General features: G+C 34.2%; 1 protein-coding gene across 1 annotated transcript; it reads left to right on the top strand.

Moving 5' to 3' along the window:
• Nucleotides 1-1425: 1425 nt before the first annotated feature.
• On the top strand, nt 1426-17902 carry LOC120314510 (1-aminocyclopropane-1-carboxylate synthase-like protein 1). The gene is made up of 14 exons (XM_039357691.1): nt 1426-2216; nt 3650-3709; nt 4101-4171; nt 5068-5137; nt 6069-6135; nt 6612-6709; nt 6917-6994; nt 9929-10029; nt 11403-11489; nt 13292-13337; nt 14290-14431; nt 15716-15858; nt 16666-16819; nt 17493-17902. The coding sequence occupies exons 1-14, from the start codon at nt 2067-2069 to the stop codon at nt 17672-17674; spliced, it is 1449 nt and encodes a 482-aa protein (XP_039213625.1). The 5' UTR covers nt 1426-2066; the 3' UTR covers nt 17675-17902.
• The last annotated feature ends 787 nt before the right edge of the window (nt 17903-18689 follow it).

Below are 18689 nucleotides of genomic sequence, written 5' to 3'. Positions count from 1 at the left end.
TGATAGTCTTAATGGTTTTAAGTTATAGTTGGTGGATATTTTGCAATGACATTAGATTGTTAGCTAATTTGCTGGCTAAGTTGCAATTGTCTTATTGCCAGGAAGCATGCAAACTCAATTCCATGGAAAGATTATATAAAAGTGGATTTTTTGTTTCCTACTTGAGTAGTTCTTAAAGGATTTTAGATTTCAGACCAACCTGCTTGTCTAATCTAAATGTCTGAGGAGATTCTCATGATCCAGCTGATAGTTGCCACAAAGGTAGTTTTTTTCAGAAGGCCAGAACTAATCCTTCCAATCCAATTGCTTTCTAAAAAAAAGCACCTTTGAGATCTCCAAACTATAAATCACCTTTTTATTCAGTAGCAAATTGTAACTGATTGTAAAATATTCCGCACTGCAAATAATAATTCCACTTATTTTATTCTATCCCGTTCCCTATTTTCATGCCTATCAGAGATTTCCTTATCATTCCTAACGTAATATTCTTCAAGGACAGAAGGGTAAGAATACTTTTTCTACTCCTATAGGGATTATTTTTCCTAGTCAGTTATGTAACTAGTGGAATTATCTATCATGCAAGATAGATATCTGTTTACACTAGCTATGTTGAGCTTGTCCAGTTTCCAAAAACAAGTCAGCTAGCTCAAACTGGAAATGATTACTATTTGTTGAACTTAAGAATCTTTAGATGTGATTCAGCAAAATTGCTTTATTTAGCCTAGTGATTCAACAAAGCTGCTCATGATATATTTGGAACTATTAATAATTATTACCTCAGTTCTAATGATAAAATCAGACAATAATGCAATTTTGGTTTATTTACAATATATGTGATGGGTGTGCATGTACATGTTTCCATGAATTAACTTTGATAAGTTATAAAGTAGTATGAAAAACAAAACAGACAGCATTGATGAAGTTAGTATTATTTCTATCTAGGTTTCCATGCTCATTCCAACTTGCTAAAAATACAGTCATTGAACATTGCTTGAGGGAATAAGTCACTATATAGTGCAAAAGCGTCGATATGTTTTTCTGGAAAATATAAAATAAATATTTAAAATACAAACATATGTTTTATTAAGCAAGAATGCAATCCTCTACTTAACCGATTAATTATGTTTCAGTCAATATTTTTTCTTGATTAAACTACTTTCTTCTCAAATTTACAAGTGAAGATTAGGATTCTGAGTATTTTGCTGCTTGTTTATCTTTTCCTTATCTTCTAGACATTCTTATACCACTAACAATTCTTAAATAATAAACGAAGAATTTAGAAACGGCTCAAAATATACCTAATCCCCTAATCTTAAATGCATTTATGATGTGCATTTATCCTTTCCTGCCAGCTCGAGATGTGGTATCTGCAGTGCTTTTTTTATAAAAAAAAAAAAAAAAAAAAAAAAAAGTGCCGGAACTCATACACGTCATACCACCCGTCTTGCCTACTCTACAAGGTTCCATCCAAAAAAGGTACCGGAACTCCGTTCTAGGCCTTCTATAAGAAAAAAAAAGCCCTGTGTCTCTGGCAATAAATGCAACCAAATATAGCCATAATTCAGCGGTCAGTTGCTCGAAATGTCACTCAAGCTTTTCAAAGTGGACCGACCGACGCATTTCAAAAGCGCCTGGTTTCCGCGAAGTTATTTTGTTGGCGGTGATGGTTGCTGGAAGGTAGTATTTTTTTGATTAGGAAGGAGCTAATCTGGGTGGGTAAGACTTTTTTCCATTCTGTTCCCCTGCAACAGAAGAGACAAGCCGCAGAAGAATCCGTCCCGCCGCTCAGCATCTCTTTTGCGCCTCCACAGGACGGACCAGAGTGACAACATCTCCCCTCCAATCCCCGCCAAGCAAAGCCGGGAGGCGAGGGGCGGGCTAACCGGAGGCTTCGGCCACGCCCTCTAAACCGGAAGAAACCGGCTCGGCCATTCAAAACGGCGTCACCGCCGCAGCTGCCTTCTGAGGCGGATTTGTTCCTTTCTTTTACCCGGCATTGCTGGCGCTGCCTTCTTTCTTTTGCCTGTGAGCCTCAAGCCGGCCGGGGAAGTCGCCTTTCCCACTGCATGATGACCGACTTCGGCGGCGGCGAAGCACCCCATCAGGGAGAACTATCTGCTCGCGGGGTCCGCATCGCTGAAGGCTGCGTGGGGCTCCTGGACAGAGGCTTCGATAGGTATCTCGACGACCCTTTTGACGCGGACCAAAACCCTCAGGTGACCGCGACATTTAAACCCGCTCTCGGTGGTTTGCAGCATTTTCTGGGATATTTGCGTCGCATCCTGGCATCTTGGGCTGGAGGAGGGGGAATATAAGTCGTCTTTGGGGACGGATGGATGATCTTTAAATGGATATCCTTCCTCTCTGAGTAAAATGTCTGCGGGAATAAAATGGTGGGTTTCAGAGGTTTTCTGGCATGTTGGAAGGGCCTCTGCCGGGTAGGTATTACGTTTTCAAGGAAACAAGGGAAGCCAGGACTTAACAGAGCTCTGTGATCCAGTTTTAATGTTTTTGTAATGTGATGGAAAAACAAAAGAGTACGCAACAGGTTGTATAAGTTGACTGTGGTTTATTGGAAGTTTAAGGTGGGATGGAAGAATGTGTGGAAGGGGGGCCTTGTGTGCAGGTAGTGGAAAAACTAGAATGAACGATGCATATTCAGGTAAGACTATTAGGTAAATTAGGTGAACCTAATGATGTAGGCTTTGAACTATTTGGGGAGCAAAGATATAAGAAATAAATAATGGAAAACGGAGAGGCAATGAAATGATATTTCACATATGCAAGATGATGTGAATAAAGACAGAAGGAAGGCCTGGAAATGTGTGATGTGCGATTTTTCTCCTAGAGGTGGAGAAATAAGGCAGTTATTTTACTTCCAAGTTATCAGAAGATGACTTGCAAATTTATAAAACCCATGAAGCTTTTCCCAAATTAATGCCTCCTAAACTTGTGGGATTTCTATTCTCAACCTTTGCAGCTAGTGTGCTTATAGTAGAATCAGTGCTTTTTTTCTAAAAAAAAAAAAAAAAAAGGTGCCAGAACTAAGGTTCCATCCAAAAAAAGGTGCTGGAACTCGGTTCTGGGCATTCTATGGGGGGGGGGGGAAGCCCTGGGTAGAATTATCTCAAAGGACCAGGCTAAGGAAAGCTGCTATAACAAACCAAGATATTCAAGAGGAGAGAATTGGTAGCAGCTGCAGTTTGTTTCAGCTGAGCTTTATTAAGTAAGATGCAAGTCTGGTTCAATCTGGTTAGTTCCAGTATCTCAAATTAACCCTGTGTCTGATATCCATTAGAAATATGTTCTTAATCAACAGAGCAATTGTTTAGGGCTGGAACATTCTTACTGGATCTATATATAAGACAGTACTGTCTGTGCAAAAGTTTATAGAGAAGAGGAAAGAAAAATTAGATAAGTTGATTTTAAAATACACAAAGTAAATAATTCTATCTTTGAGAATCAGATAACTAGTTGCTTCTTGTCACCTATGGCAAGTAACATGTAATATTTGCAAATCATTTTCATATTGCTCTTTGGTTTAGTAGACTAACATCTCTGATGGGAAAATGTATTACTTTAAAACTTTGCCATATGGAAATGGAAGATGATACTGGTGACTTGCTGAATTTGTTATTTTTATTCTCAGGGCATTTTGAATTTTGGAACAAGTGAGAACAAGCTTTGTTTTGATTTACTACAGGAAAGGGTAAGTTTGGATTCTTATGAAATGTGTAGGTTTCTAAATTTTAGAAATATTTGACAGATTGGTGGCTATGATTTACTATGTTTAAATAATATAATATTGACTATATGATGCACAATAATATGATTACTAGATTGGAAATAACTAGTAAATAATCAGGTGGAAAAAGATAATTATTGACACACATTGTTGTATTGTAATTTCTTCCTACTGATAATTTAGGTAAGACAGAATTGCCATCAGATTAGTCTGTTGGGTACAGCTCTATATAGTTATTAAAAAAGTAAAATGAATTGAGTTCGTGTAAATGAGCTCATTTACATATTAAAAACATGTAAATCAATAGAATCAAGTGACATAAGTATTGTCTCTCTTTCTTTAAAACAATGGATAGCTTTCGAAACCTGACATGAATTATTTGGAGCCTCATTTACTCCAGTACTCGGATACCCAAGGCATTAAAAGGTACAGTATGAAGAATCATTTCCCAACTAATAAAACATGTTTTCAATCAAATTAAATTATCTATATTTCTAATTCCACCTGGAATTAGGATATACTGTGTGTACGGTTGCTATTTCTATCTTCACAATGTGTGGGATGCACAGTAAAAGGCAGGGAGGTGGGATTCCACTGATATTCCATTGCTTCCTAATAGTAATGGTTTTGTAATAAAGTTGGGTTTTCTTTCTGTGGATATATTGAAACAAAAGACTGGATAAAAATACGAAGATTTAGGTTCATATTCTAATTTATCATCATCTAGGTTGAAGCTTAAGCAGCTTTTCAACCCTATTCTACATTATGCACTTATAATTACTATGATCATTTGATAACTATTAATGAACAATAATGGCTATTCAGTAAAAATGATTAAAAACTATAATATTTTTAAATTAATAATTACATATATTCAATGTTTTTTTCTGAAAATATATTTCTTGTATGTTCCAAAAATTTAATTTTAAATTTGATAGCTATTGTACTGGATTTGGCCTCCTGTTGTAAGAGCTTTTTCAGAACTGCAGTTGTGGTGATACATCCTCAGTAAGCTTTTGAAAAGTCTAAGAGTATTAATCTTTTGCTCTTCTTTGTTTTTAATTCTGCTTCATGCTGTTACAGATATTTTTGCTTTTAATGGTTCAAAGAGGGAAAATGAACCAAAATTTAAGTTTTTCTGTTCTTGCCGATGTGAGCTGCCAAGGTCTTAGAAAAATTTCAAATTTATGCTCGAGACAAAATCTGCCATATAATGTTTGAATGCTAGCTGTATAATTTTCCATATAACAATAGATGAAATGTTATGGCAAATTATTTGATTAATGTATTAATTATGGAAATATATTAATTTTAAATTTTAGCTTCCGAGAAGAAATTGCCAAATTTCTTACTGAATATGCAAATGCTTCAGTACCACTAGATCCAGAACATGTAAGATGCAGGGATATTCTTTTCTTTCTTTCTTATTGGTAACATTTGATGAATCTTATCTAAAATGTCTTTTTTAACAAAGTTGATTAAATTTATTACTTTTAAATTGGTTTGGAAAATATGCTGGGATATGTCACAGTATTTTTATGCTCAAACCAATGTCAAACTATTTAGATAATTTTTAGATTCTTAACTTCTTCAAGTAATCAGTCCCAGCATAGATATATTTATAATAATAATTTGGAAATAATATTCAGGTTTCTTAACATTTCTGAAAATGTTCTATTTCTGTTCGAATTATTTTCATTCATAGCTCTGGTACCATCACCTTTCATATTTAGCATACTTTCCTATCAAATTAGCATGGCGTTCTCTATGGTTGCCTATCCATTGTAACATGAAAATATTAGAGGTAGTACTTACTTACTGACTGCCTGGACTGTTCAAAGTTACATTGGTTGGTAAAAAAACAGCTTTGCAATCCTTACATTAATGTCTGTCAGAGCAACTTTTGGTCTCATGATCAACATTTGGGTGTTTCACAACCAACATTTATAGCTGTCATACATCCCACGACCACCATTTGCAAGCTTAACAAACAAGCAAAATGTACAGAGAATACAGCAATGAAATTGTGAGTTGTAATCATGTGATGTTTTGCTTAATTACTGCAGTGATTTGATTAATAATGAAGTGGAAGTGACATCATAAAATAGGCATGTCTCATGAATTTTCACTTGGCAAACAAATACTTAGCAATGGAGTTGCCAGTCCCAACTGTGGTCAGTAAGCAAGGACTAACTATAATACCAAATTTAATAATTTCAAATAACATTATAATCTACCAGGCATTTATTGTTGTTTTTAGACTGGTCCCTTACTATTTCAAATGATTAGCAACGTTGTTAATTTTATCTTGTCATTTGTCTAGATTATTGTGATGAATGGCTGTTGCGCTGTCTTTGCAACTCTTTCAACTGTGTTGTGTGATCCTGGAGGTAAGACAACTTTAGTTTGCATATGTATGTATATGTTTGTATGTGGTTTTGTACAACTTATTTGTACCATAATAAGTTCCAGAGTGGTTTTTTTTTTAAAAAAAAACATATCTTTTCCATTGGCTGATATCAAGAGATAACTTTTTCTGTCAGGTAATATTCACAGTTAACACCACTTCTGTGCTTTTTTAAAAATACTGCTAAAATTAAATTGTTGGTGTGCACTCTTAAATACCTGAATGTAATTCTAATAGTCTCCTTAGTTAATGGCTTTTCAAAAAAAAATGAAAAAGAATAAAATACTGCTAAAATGTTTAGTAAGCTAAAAATAGCATATTAATAAATAATGTTTATTTAAGAACCATTAGGACTTATGGGACACTATAATTAAAATGAAGCAAAATAATATAGTGCTTATAACAGCTATTAAAAGTGTACTGAAAAATATTTGTGTTTTCTTTGTGTTTTTTTTATAGATGGATATCTAATTCCAACTCCATATTATGGTGGCATAAATTCCAAAACTTGGCTATATGGTGGGATGCAACCTGTTCATGTACCATTATTCAGTGAGGTATTCTTTTATTAAATATAAATAAGGAAGTGTTTCATTGTATTTATCCCTTTCAATAGAGGAAAGTTCTATCAGCATGCTTCTATATGCCTAAATCATTGACTACATTGATATTTCCTCATGTTTGTTCAGGTTTATTTTTATTTTTTTTTAGTAATAATTGCAATATCTTATTGAATTACTAACATTTAGAGTTTTGGATTTTAGGTAGCTGACGAAGGAAGCCAACCTTTTCAACTAACAGTTGACAAATTAGAAGCTGCGTACCAGGGAGCCAGGGGAAAGGTAGAAATATTTTTGTTTGAAATTCATATTCTAATTTTAGATGAATACTATTTCTAATGGATTTTAACCTTTCTGGTAAAATGCATCCTGCTAAAATACAAGAGAGGCAAATGTGTGGAAAAGTGGGGAATTGATTGAGAAATCTTTTTTTATTTTTATTTTTACCCTTCCTGTATTGCCCCTGTTCTGCCCAGCCTGTTAGCCCAGTAGGCACATTTGGAATTTCTAGAATATGTCATGAGTGCTTTCCCCAAATGGCTGAATAATAGCTGAATATGGCCAGCCACAAAATAGGCCACTAACACAACCATACCTTCTATCTTTAGGATGATCCTTTATCTTTTTTTTTTTTCAAAGTGGAAGAGGTATTTCCAGACAAACTGCTATGCAGCTTCAGCACACCACTTTTATTTTCAAAAATAATAATACAATAGTGGCTGGTGGATGCTTTTCATTAAGCAGCCTTTCAGTTATTTTTAAATTTTAAAAATATCCCAAATATCCTAAAATATAAAGTATTAACAGGAAGAATCGTGTGCAGGTGTCTTGACTCATCATTCCCAATACTTCCCATAGTTCACGGAGGACCTCTGGGCTTCTGAAAAGAGCTAAAAGAAGACTAGAGCACCGCTGGAGGAAAACGAGGGATAAATCCGAACAGACAGAGCTGCTATTAAGGCCTACCTTGCAGAAAGAGCAGTGAAATACCATTATTTCTCCATTGTCCAATGTCCCCTTGCAGCCCTGTTCAAGATCACCTGGTCCCTCCTCAGACCTGAGGGCTCAGATGATCATCTCCAGGCCATGCAGGGAAATTTTTGGATGGATCCGATGGACAAAATTGCTCTGATTCATTCCTACTTGGAACCAACCTGTGATGCCTGTTCTATTAGAAATGCCTGGGGAAAAGTCTCACCTTGTTATTTGGGAATGGTTTGATCCTGTTGGACTTGAGGAAGTGAATAGGGCCCTTGATGCTGTCAGGGTAGTGACTTCTCAGTTAGAACCCTGTCCCTTCTGGCTGGTGAAAGGTGGATTCAGGTGGATTCAGGCAGTGATAAATTCTTTACTGTCCAGGTGGGCATTTCTAGGACCTTTCAAGAAGAGCCCTGCTTTGCCCTCTCCTCAGAAAACCACCTCTTGATCTCATCTCTCTGAACAATTTTTGTCCAGTTACCATCTTCCCTTTCTAGAGAAGATAGTAGAAAATGTGTGGTGGCTTGGCAGCTTCAGAGGGTCCTGGATGAAACAGATTATCTTGATCCTTTCCATTCAAGATTCATGCCTCGTTATGAGATAGAAACAGCATTGGTCACACTTGTGGATGGACTCTGGCATGAACAGGATGAGAACAGTTCATCCATCCTTGCCCTCTCAGTGGCCTTTAATACCATTGACCATGGTATCCTTTTGGGTAGGCTATGAGGTTGGAATTGGGCAGTGCAGTTTTGTGATAATTTGGCTCCTTTCTCCAAGACAGGTCCTAATCAGTGTTGATAGGGAGTGAGAGACCCACTTTATAACTGCTCCTTTATGGTTTGCTGTCCACTCCTTTTTAACATATATATAGATCCACTGGGTAAGATGATCTGCCACCATGGAATGAGTATGCTGGTGATATTCAACTTTAAATCTTCATCCCCAGTGACCCAAATGCATTGCCCTCTCATGGTGCCTGAAGGCTATGGAGGTCTGGATGGGGGCATCGGCTTCGTCTGAACCTTGGAAAGATTCTGCAGCTTTGGGTGAAGCTTGGAGTGCTGGAACTTTAACATTTTTAGCTCTGGATGGGGTTGCATTGCCACAGACAGACCCAGTGTACAACTTGGGGATCTCCTGGACTCAAAGAGCAGGTGGCAGTCATGACTTGGAAAGCCTCTGCACAACTTTGTTTAGCCCCTTCCTGGATTGGGATTCCCTACAGCCTATCATCTCATTCTTGGGGTATTGCAACATGCTGTTGAGGGGTCTATCCTTGTAGACTATTTGGAAGCTACAGCTGGTACAGAATACAGATGCATGACAGTTCTTAGGTTCCTAGGATGACCCATAGTTGCCAGGTTGTTTTTAGGTCCAAGGTGCTGGTTATCACTTTTAAAGCCCTTCTTTGCATGGGTCCAGGCTACTTGAGGAAATTTGCAACCATTCTTTTGGCCTTCTGAAAAGGTGTGAAGAACTGACTTGGGGCTCCAAAGGTAGTGTGTCATTCTGGAGATAATTAATGGACTCGATAAGATTCCCCCCCATGGACATCTTGCTCCCTTGTTCCCCCATCCTTTTCAATTTTAAAATAATTTAAAGTTATTTATTATTTTAATTTGTATTGGTTTTTAATGATTGTAACACACCTAGGTAATAGGAGTCATTGTCTGGAACTGCAAATTTCAGGATTGTGAAGTGTGAACACTTCACACAATTTTTTTAAAACCAGTAGAATTTTTACTAACAATAAAATAACTAAAATTTCAGTAGCCCACTGTATATTTTTGTGGAATAGTATGTATTTTCCTTCTTTTGATTATTAAAATTATTCTCACTGTTTGAAAAAATGCCATGTATTTATTTATACAGAAAGTTTTCAGGTTTTATTTATTTTCAGTTATTTTATTCATTGTTTTTAATCTAGAATCAATTAAAAATAAAAATCCAAATGTTCTTGTTGGCTGTAACTAGGTGAAAGCAATATCCATCCTTGGACTTTCTGAAATTTATGTTTTTAGCCACTGATAAAAGCTAAGAAGAGAAAAATGCTGCAATTTTAGATCATTTTCTTGAGTTACAGAGACTGCTGTTGCAGAAATAAATATGCATGTAAACAGTCTATTGTTTTCCACACGTGACTCTTTAATAAAGGAGGGCAGCGTTGCAGACTCCATCTGCGAGTACGCTTGGCATCATGTTGGCGTCTCCGACTATCAGTTTTTCTTTTTTCAGGGCGTCCGAGTCAGAGCATTAATCCTGATCAACCCTCACAATCCATTAGGGGACATTTACCCAGCAGAGTTACTGAAAGAATGTCTAGAGTTTGCGCACAGGTTTGCGTCCTAGCGCTATTTATTTAGGCTTTAATTTTCCATAGTGCATTTCAGTTATGAAAATGATTTTGGCAATTTCCCTTCATTTGGCAAGTGTTAAATAAGGTTATTTGGCCTACTTAGGAAGTATATTGAGGCAAGAATTTGTCTTCTAAGATATACGTTTTGTGAAAAAAATTAAGAATTCTTCAATAACTAATTTATGAAAACATAACAGTGATTATTAATGTATGCACTGCTAGGGCAAAGTTAGTCTGGTTAAAACTCAAATGCCTGATGTATGTATGCATGTCTACATATGTCAGAAATTGAGTAATGGTCATTGCCAAAATCAATAGTAATACCATTGTATAATATATTAAACTCTAGATTTCAGAAGTATTTTGATAGCAATTTATGAATTGGGGATTGAGAAAAGCTTCTAATTTTAAAATTAGAAATTTAAAAATATTTTAAAACCAGTAAATAGAAAGCTATATGGTATATAAGTAAATATATCTTTCCCAAAGAAGGGCGTTTTGTTTAAAATAAAAACAAAAATAAAAGTTTCCAGTTGCCTCATTTTATTGCAGCATATTCAAATAGTTAATTATCTTTGGATACGTTGTTATAATGTTCATTTAATTTATACACTATACCTTTAAATATGTCCACAATTCTTAATCTTACTTCCAACTAAACTTTGTTGATTATAGTCAGAGAGACCAAAAAAAGAAGAAACAAACAGAAAAATCACTAGTACAAAAAGTAGATAACAAAGACAATGATAATATCTGAAAGCCATCAAAAATATCCAGGCATTGCGCTGCAGACTAAATCAAGCAACTAATGAATCGCTTTAAATTATTTCAGAAATATCTAATGGAATAATGGTTCTACGTGCTGTATAATGCTACCTTCCATCTTTCAGTGATTTTTTTTTTTAATTTAGCAGCTAGATTAGAATAGCTTAAAATGTTTCAGAGCTTTTTAAGGCTCAAGATTAGTGTTTTTCCATCCATATGTCTTTATAAATATGGGACTACATTTGACATTCATTAGAAATAAAATTCTTAGTTAACAGAATGTTTCCAAGAAACAGTTTTTAGAAAAACTAAGTAGCTGTTGATACATTTCCAGAAATTCAGGAATATTTCTATCAGTAGTAGACTTATGAATTCTGTGAATATTAGAATTAAGAATTCAGTTTGTTATGTATGTTGTGGCTTTCACCATAAAATGTAAGAGTTTCCTAGGGTGCTTGAGTGTTTTTAAATAGGTTTTTAATACTAGACTTACAAATAATATGTTAAGAACTACTACAGTAATGAATCCATGAATCAAATGAATACTTGAAGACTTTAAAGAGTCCTTACATATTTTTCTGTATATAGGTATGAGTTACATGTAATAATGGATGAAATTTACATGCTGTCAGTATATGGTGATACCACATTCACAAGCATCCTTAGCTTAAAGAGGTAAGGACACCCTTTCTAAATATTTAAGATATGTATATATATGTGTTTCCATATTCATAAATAGTTTTTATGTCTCCAAATGCGTCAAGCCTACAAGATAGATTATGTCAGGAAACAAATTCCACAGGAATCCTAGGACTATACTTTATTGAGACAGGTTATAGTAACAAAATTTTGCAAGACTTCCAATGAAATTTTCCTTTCTCCCTTCTTATATCCCAGAGATTCAGGCGGGGATCAGTCTCTTTCTAATATTTTCCTGCGTTATCCAGGAATATTCTGCACTTATTATAACAGCTTCTGGATAATTTCTCTAAGGTCGTCTCATCGGATATCTCTGTTTCTCAATTTTGTCAAGTTAAGAGGTGTGGACTGGCTGGGGAATTCTGGGAATGGAAATCCACACCTCTTAAACTTGCCAAGGTTGAGAAACACTGCATACTTTTCCAGAATAGTATTTGATGTAATATCATATATATGATTCAAGAATTAGTAGACTTTTCTACCCATTCTATTTCTATTGTAACAAAATGTAAAGTAAAAACCAAGAACATTGATATTTGAATTTTAATAATAATATTACTAAATGTACTATTTAATATTAAAATTAATCCTGGTAAAAATCTATTACAAAGTTTTGCCACGCCTATCTCATTGATCTTCACGACAGGGGACATTCATATTGAAAAGACAGTTTCTTTACTGTCAGACCCACACATTTTAAGGGTTTAAAGAGTAATGCTAATATCAATAAGCAATTAGCAAAACTTCTTATTCCAGTTGCTCTACTCTGTATTGGTTGCAACTTTTGGATACTCAAGTGTGTGCTGCATTCCTTATGTAGAATATGTGTAATTTTCATCCTGCAAAGGGCTCATGAATCACTGAAATGTAAGTAAGTATATACAGTAAGGTAGCCTTAAGATCTATCCAGACTCTGATGCTCTGATGTTGTCATATTCATTCCTGGAATTGGAAGATGTTATAGATGGATAGAATAAGATGAGAAGCAACAGAGTGTTAGCCATAAGAGTAGAAAAGATGTACAAAAAAGCTGAAAAACATGAGGACCCAGCTCTACATATAAATGCAGAATATTTTTTTATTTATTTGAAGGAAAATAATTTTTCCTGTGTATTTATAACATTCCACATTTTCATACAAAATCCAGGTAATTCTCACTCAGCTAGTGTTTGGGGCTTGGAAGCTCCATCCTTAAAGTAACATAGTTGTAAGCCGAAAAACCACCCACTTGGTGACAGCCGTTCCAACTGCCAATTTTTTAAGCAAGGACATTACATGATTGTGACTTCTGCTGGCTTCCTCATTGATTTTGCTTCTGGGAAATCAGCAAAAGTCACAAATTGTGGTCATCTATCCATGGGACACTGCAACACTCATTAAGTACAAATTCTAGTTGTCACTACAACTCATGGTAAGTTTGAAGACTGAGTAGTTTATTAAATAAGGACCACCTATAGAGACAAAGCTCATAAACAGAGTAGAGTTCACTTTATAATGCTATATTATTGTGGTTGTTAAATGAGGACTACCTATAATTCCTATATATATTAAACTTGTATTGATTTCTGCACAAAGTGCAGTTTCAGTGGCCCTCATTATTTGCAGTTTCATTACATGGTTTTACATATCTTCAGTTTATAATTATAAACCACTCCTTTCTAATTCCTGTGAGTAATGAGGCCACTTGTAAATGTAGCAGATTTTCTCTATTGCGGTATTATTGTCCTTATAACTAAAGTTTTTTTTAATGTATATTTTTTGTGAATATTTCTTTTTAGTTTACCAGATCCAGACCGGACTCATTTTATGTGGGGATTTAGCAAGGTAGGTTAGAAATACTTGATATCAATGTCTATTCAATATGTACCTGAGTAATTAAAGTGTCAAATTTTTCTCTCCCATATCATTCAGTTTACATTGTAGAAAGTATTATTGTTACTGCTATTGGTGAATCTGGAGTTCAGACTTTTGTCTCTTACTGTGGTATGACAGACCTGGGCAATCTAATTAAAACCAAAGCATAGTTTAATGTCTTTTAAAAAAAATCAAAAGCATCCTCAAAGAAAGTGGTAAGAAGACCTCCCCTCCCTCAGTTTTTCATAATATTCAGCACCTGCAGCAAACCACAGGTGACACACAAACCACATTCTTGTGCACTTATATCCCAGTGTGTGTACAAGTATGTAAGCAGCTTTTCTTGCATTCTGATTCCACATTTTAGAATTTGAAGTTTCCTTATGCCTACCCCTAGAATGCTGTGCATATATTTCTGGGTATAATAGTTCTTTCAAAAGCAGTTGTTTCTACATCATCTTCATAGTTATTCATTGTTAATAATAACCTTTGCTGATAAATCTCTGATACCATGAAAATATTTTAAATTCTCCTGTGTTGCCCTCCCAAAGCTGCTTTGTCTGAAGTTAGGTGGTCTAGAAAGACTGCTGCCCTCAGACAGGAACTGTGGGGTTTTTTTTCTCTTTTTCTAAAGATCTTTGTGGTGGTCGCAGCCAAAAATATTTCTAGTGCTATTAATTTAATGAGATCAACTTAGGGCGAGTTATTAATAAAATCTGCTTTGAATTATTTGTGCATAAAAAGGTAACAATTTATTTTTTAAAATGCAAACTTTTGGATTATATAAATGAAATTTGAGAAATTCCATATTTTATCAGAATTAGAAATTCTGAATATTGATTTACTTATGAATATGCATGGGGCACTGCCATTTTAAGTAGACTTTAAATTACATTGTTCTTTATTTACCTATCCCTTCTAGGATTTTGGCATGTGTGGTATTCGAGTTGGAGTATTATACACCAGAAATCATTACATTAGGAAAGCAGTTAATCAGCTTGTGGTTTTTCATGGGTGTTCTGGTCCTGTACAGCATGTTCTCCAACAAATCCTTAAAGACAGAGGTGAGACAAACCTGAAAATGTGACTGCATATTCACACACCCAGCGTCTAAATAATGAACCTAGAGCCAGTTTGGTATAATGATCAAAGGCTAGAAATCAGGAGTCTGAAATCTAGTTCTGCTTAGGCAGAAAGCCACCAGAGTGGCCTTGATCTGGTTTCTCTCTCTCTCAGCCCTGGGAAAGAGGTAAAGGCAAACTATTTCTGGAATCCTGCACGGAAATTGTAGGGGCTTGTCCATGTAGCTGCCAGGAGTCAACAGTGACTCAAAGGCCAAATAAATAAAGTAAAAATGAATTCTGATCTTTAGAACAATAGCTGTTGAATTCCAGAAATTTAATAATCTATCATCCTAACTATGGCCAAACTATGATTTGGCAAGCATTATTGTATTCAGTAGCAAGTTATGTAACCAAAATTCACACTGGAATCCAGCTAAAACTCAACTGTATTTTTCTAGTACCATTAATGTCATTGTAATTGGTTGATATTATCCACGTTAGTGATCTTAATTAGAAAAATAACAAGTATGTTAAAATGTCACATTACTTAACCCTCAATAGCATGAGTTTTTGAAGCTAAACTATTACATTTAAAACCATGAGCTAATCAAAATTCTCCTACATCCCTGCTCATAAATTCTTACCGAAAGACCAGATTATACAGGGATTGAAAATTTAAGACACTAAACCAGGAATGCCAAACTGCCGGCCCATGGGCCGGATGCATCATGCTGAAACCGGTCCTCCCCCAAGTCGCAATATGTTGTGCAATGTTGTGTGATGTCGCGAGTTTGACATGCCTGCACTAGATTGAAAAACTAGAAAAAAAATTTAGAATGTTTATTTTAAACATGTAAGTTTGCTACCTGAATACTGTGCAAGGCTTTCTCTGCTTCTTCCTGCTTTAGTTTGTGTTAAAACCTAAGGTAGAGGACAATGTATAAATTCCATTCCTTTTTTTGGAGCATGGAAATTATTTATAGGCTTATTTCTCTTCTGAAGAGAGACACATTTAATCCTGGTAATAATACATTTTATGTGGCAGTTCAAAAATTTTCAGTAACGATGCAGAAATTCACAAAAAAATTGGAACTGGTTCCCTAAATTGTATGTGCTAAATTTGTGAGGCAGGGGAGAATACTGTACTCAATGCCTTTCACAGAGTATTGTCAAGTTATATATAACAGATTTATGAATTTATGCTAACTATTCAGAAAATGCTGTGTCTGAAAAGTATAAAAAAAAGGAAATCAAAATGCATTATCATTTGTATTGTTTTGACAGACTGGCTGGATAATGTCTTTTTCCCAATACATAAAAAAAGGTTAAAAGAAGCTCAAAACATTCTCATAGATGGTCTTGCAAATGTTGGAATACCTGTTTTTAAAAGCTCAGGAGGTTTATATGTGTGGGCTGATTTCAGGAAGGTATGTAAAAAAATAATAAATATCGATTGAAGAAAAACAACTTCTATTGACCATTTGAAAAATAAGGATGAAACTCTTGATGTTTTAAAATGATAGTTGATGTTTCTGTATCAATCATTCAAAATATTTTAAGATGGTGGTGTATAAAATACTTTGTTTCAAAACATTTTGAACATGAAATATCATGAAGTTTTTCACTATGGACATTTTGGAAATGTTCCAATCTCCAGAAAGAAAACCCACCAAAATAATTAAAGTGTTCTTGTTCTATGTTCATATTCAGAGTGTTAAATGAAAATTTGCATTTGTAACATTTTAAAACATTTTGCATATCCTACACTATTGAATATTGTTTAAACTCCTACGATTGTATTATCCTTATGTACAGTAATTCGCATACAGAATCAAGACATATACTTTTAATAGTAAATTTATATAATGGACTAAGTTGGGGGAAAAGTGGGAGACCTGGGAATTCATTGATAGGTAAATTAATTGAAAACTTTGATCAGATCAAAACCAGTTTGGTCTAGTGATTAAGGTATCAGGAAACCGTGAGTTCTAGTCCTGACTTAGGCATGAAAGTGAGGTGGGTGACTTTGGGCCAGTCACTTTCTCTGAGCCAAACCTACCTCTTAGGATTGTTGTGGGGACAATAGAAGAAGTATTAAGTATGTCTGCCATCTTGAATTATTCATAATAATAAAGGTGGAAAATAAATATTTATCTTTTTATTCTTTTCATGTAATGTGCTTATGTTAATTGTAATTATTTTATGTAGCACAATTCACTTTCATGTTGTTTTAGTTTTTAAAAACACAGACATTTGAAGCTGAAATCGATTTATGGAGGAAGATTCTTGATGAAAAACTTCTTATTAGTCCTGGGAAGGCCTTCTGCTGTTATGAACCTGGATGGTTTAGAATAGTTTTCTCAGATTCTGTAGATAAGATTATTTTGTGTAAGTTTTGAGTTCTGATTCTTTTTCCATTTATGCTATTCCTCATTCCTGATTTCAGCTATAATCAATCAGATCAAGACTCAATCAGAGAATATAGTTTAATATCTTATTATATTGCTCATTCAAAAGAGCATAAACATAAAATGAAAAATATTTTAATGTATCTATTTTTGTTGATGTATTTAATACTTCTTGATCATTTGAGAAAAAAATCAGATAGAAAATTGATTAATGCTGTAAATGAAGTAAGAATTGTAAATAAAGATCATATTACTTGATTATACTAATTGTATGTTTTTCTGAATCCTTAATTTGTATTTACTAAAAATAAGTCAAAAGAATTTGAAAAAAGCTAATTATTGTTTTCTGAATAGCTTTAAAAAAATTAATACTGGGATATAATTGAAGTTATATGATCAGTTTCAGATCAGTGTACATTGCTGTGCGTTATAATTTAGAATTTTCATTTCCAACACTTCTCTGCGATGAGAGGCTTTATCTATTGGAATAATCCTGCTCATTCTAATCTAATGAACCTGGGATTTTATACTGCATACCCGTCCCTCATTGCAATAAATTAATTTTAGATTTGCTAAGCTCTTTGTTGAATGCACAAACACAATCTTGATATAAATGCATTCTCTAAAGTTAATTATTCTCTTGGTTTTTATAGGCATTCAGAGACTTCAACAATTGCTTTTTGACAAAATGGATGAACCTGTTACTCTTTGTTCATCTCCTGAAAGAAACACATGTATTGAGCCAGAAGACAATGTTTCGGCTAATGTCATAAATACACCAGTGGATGATATGTCAGAGGGTTATTCACAGCTAAAGAAAATAGCTGTTTTCTAAGATCTGTACTGCTAACACAAATAACCTGTTTTTCTGTATCATGTGACTCCCTTTCCTCTTTATATAATCTGAATATAGCATTTACCTTGTAGTTTGTAATTTATGGTTATTAATTTAATATCAGGACTATTACATCTGAGAATGATGGACTTCCTTAAAGTTCCTCTTAATTGAAGTATTTTTTTTCCTTATTGCATGCTGAGGTAAATTATATTGGAAAGCAACCGACCATTTTTGTCAACTGTATTTCTTTTAGAGAAGTTCCAAGGCTTGAAGCAATGCTTCTAATGGCAAACAACGAGTTGGAGAAAAGCAAGTTGGTGTGCTGGTGAATAATTAACACATTTCATTCATTTTCAGTCTGTTTAAAATTGCTTTTACATATTTTATATGAATTTATGCTGGCAGACTTTCATTTTTTTTCTTTTTAAAAGTTTTATTGATTTTCTAATTTTACATTTAAGTATTTAAAAAGCAACATGGTGGCAGGGTTAATCAATAATTCAATAACATACAAGTGTCTTTAGTACAAATCTCAAACTACCACATTAAATATTTCCTCTCTTTTTCCCTTAGTATTTAGTATCTCATGTTTAAACTAATACAATTCTTATTATATCAAGTAAAAATATTGTTACATTTATCAATAGTTTTTAGCTTATACATGTCCTAATTGCTTTAACATTCAATCTTTATAAACAATCAATATCCTGTAATTAGTTTTCCCCAATTTTTAGTTTCCCATCAATATTTAAATTTAACATTTAATATTTATAATTTCCAAGTTTTAGGTAACCAAAGTTTCCTTTACCACAATTCATCACAAAACCTAATGTTCAAGATACATGCATGTCCCATCTATTTGAATATATTCTATTTCTTACCATCTTACATCATCTAGTTGATAATACAGTATAACATTCTTATTTTCTACTAATTTCTAAATGTCTTAAATTTAATGACCAAAATTTCCCTTATTTCAATACTTCCTCTTTTTCTCTTAATATCTACTATC

The sequence above is a fragment of the Crotalus tigris genome, unplaced genomic scaffold (assembly GCF_016545835.1).
Source record: "Crotalus tigris isolate CLP2741 ecotype Arizona unplaced genomic scaffold, ASM1654583v1 scf7180000018940.2059657, whole genome shotgun sequence".
NCBI classification, from domain to species: Eukaryota; Metazoa; Chordata; class Lepidosauria; order Squamata; family Viperidae; genus Crotalus; species Crotalus tigris.
The sequence above is the reverse complement of the archived record's forward strand: the minus strand, read 5'-3'. Positions and strand labels throughout refer to the sequence as shown.

Bases quoted from the DNA above. Each gene is read 5' to 3' on its own strand.
- LOC120314510 (XM_039357691.1), top strand. From the start codon at position 2,067: ATGATGACCGACTTCGGCGGCGGCGAAGCACCCCATCAGGGAGAACTA. The intron at 2,217-3,649 runs GTGACCGCGACA...TTTTATTCTCAG, and splicing joins ACGCGGACCAAAACCCTCAG to GGCATTTTGAATTTTGGAAC. The intron at 6,995-9,928 runs GTAGAAATATTT...TTCTTTTTTCAG, and splicing joins ACCAGGGAGCCAGGGGAAAG to GGCGTCCGAGTCAGAGCATT.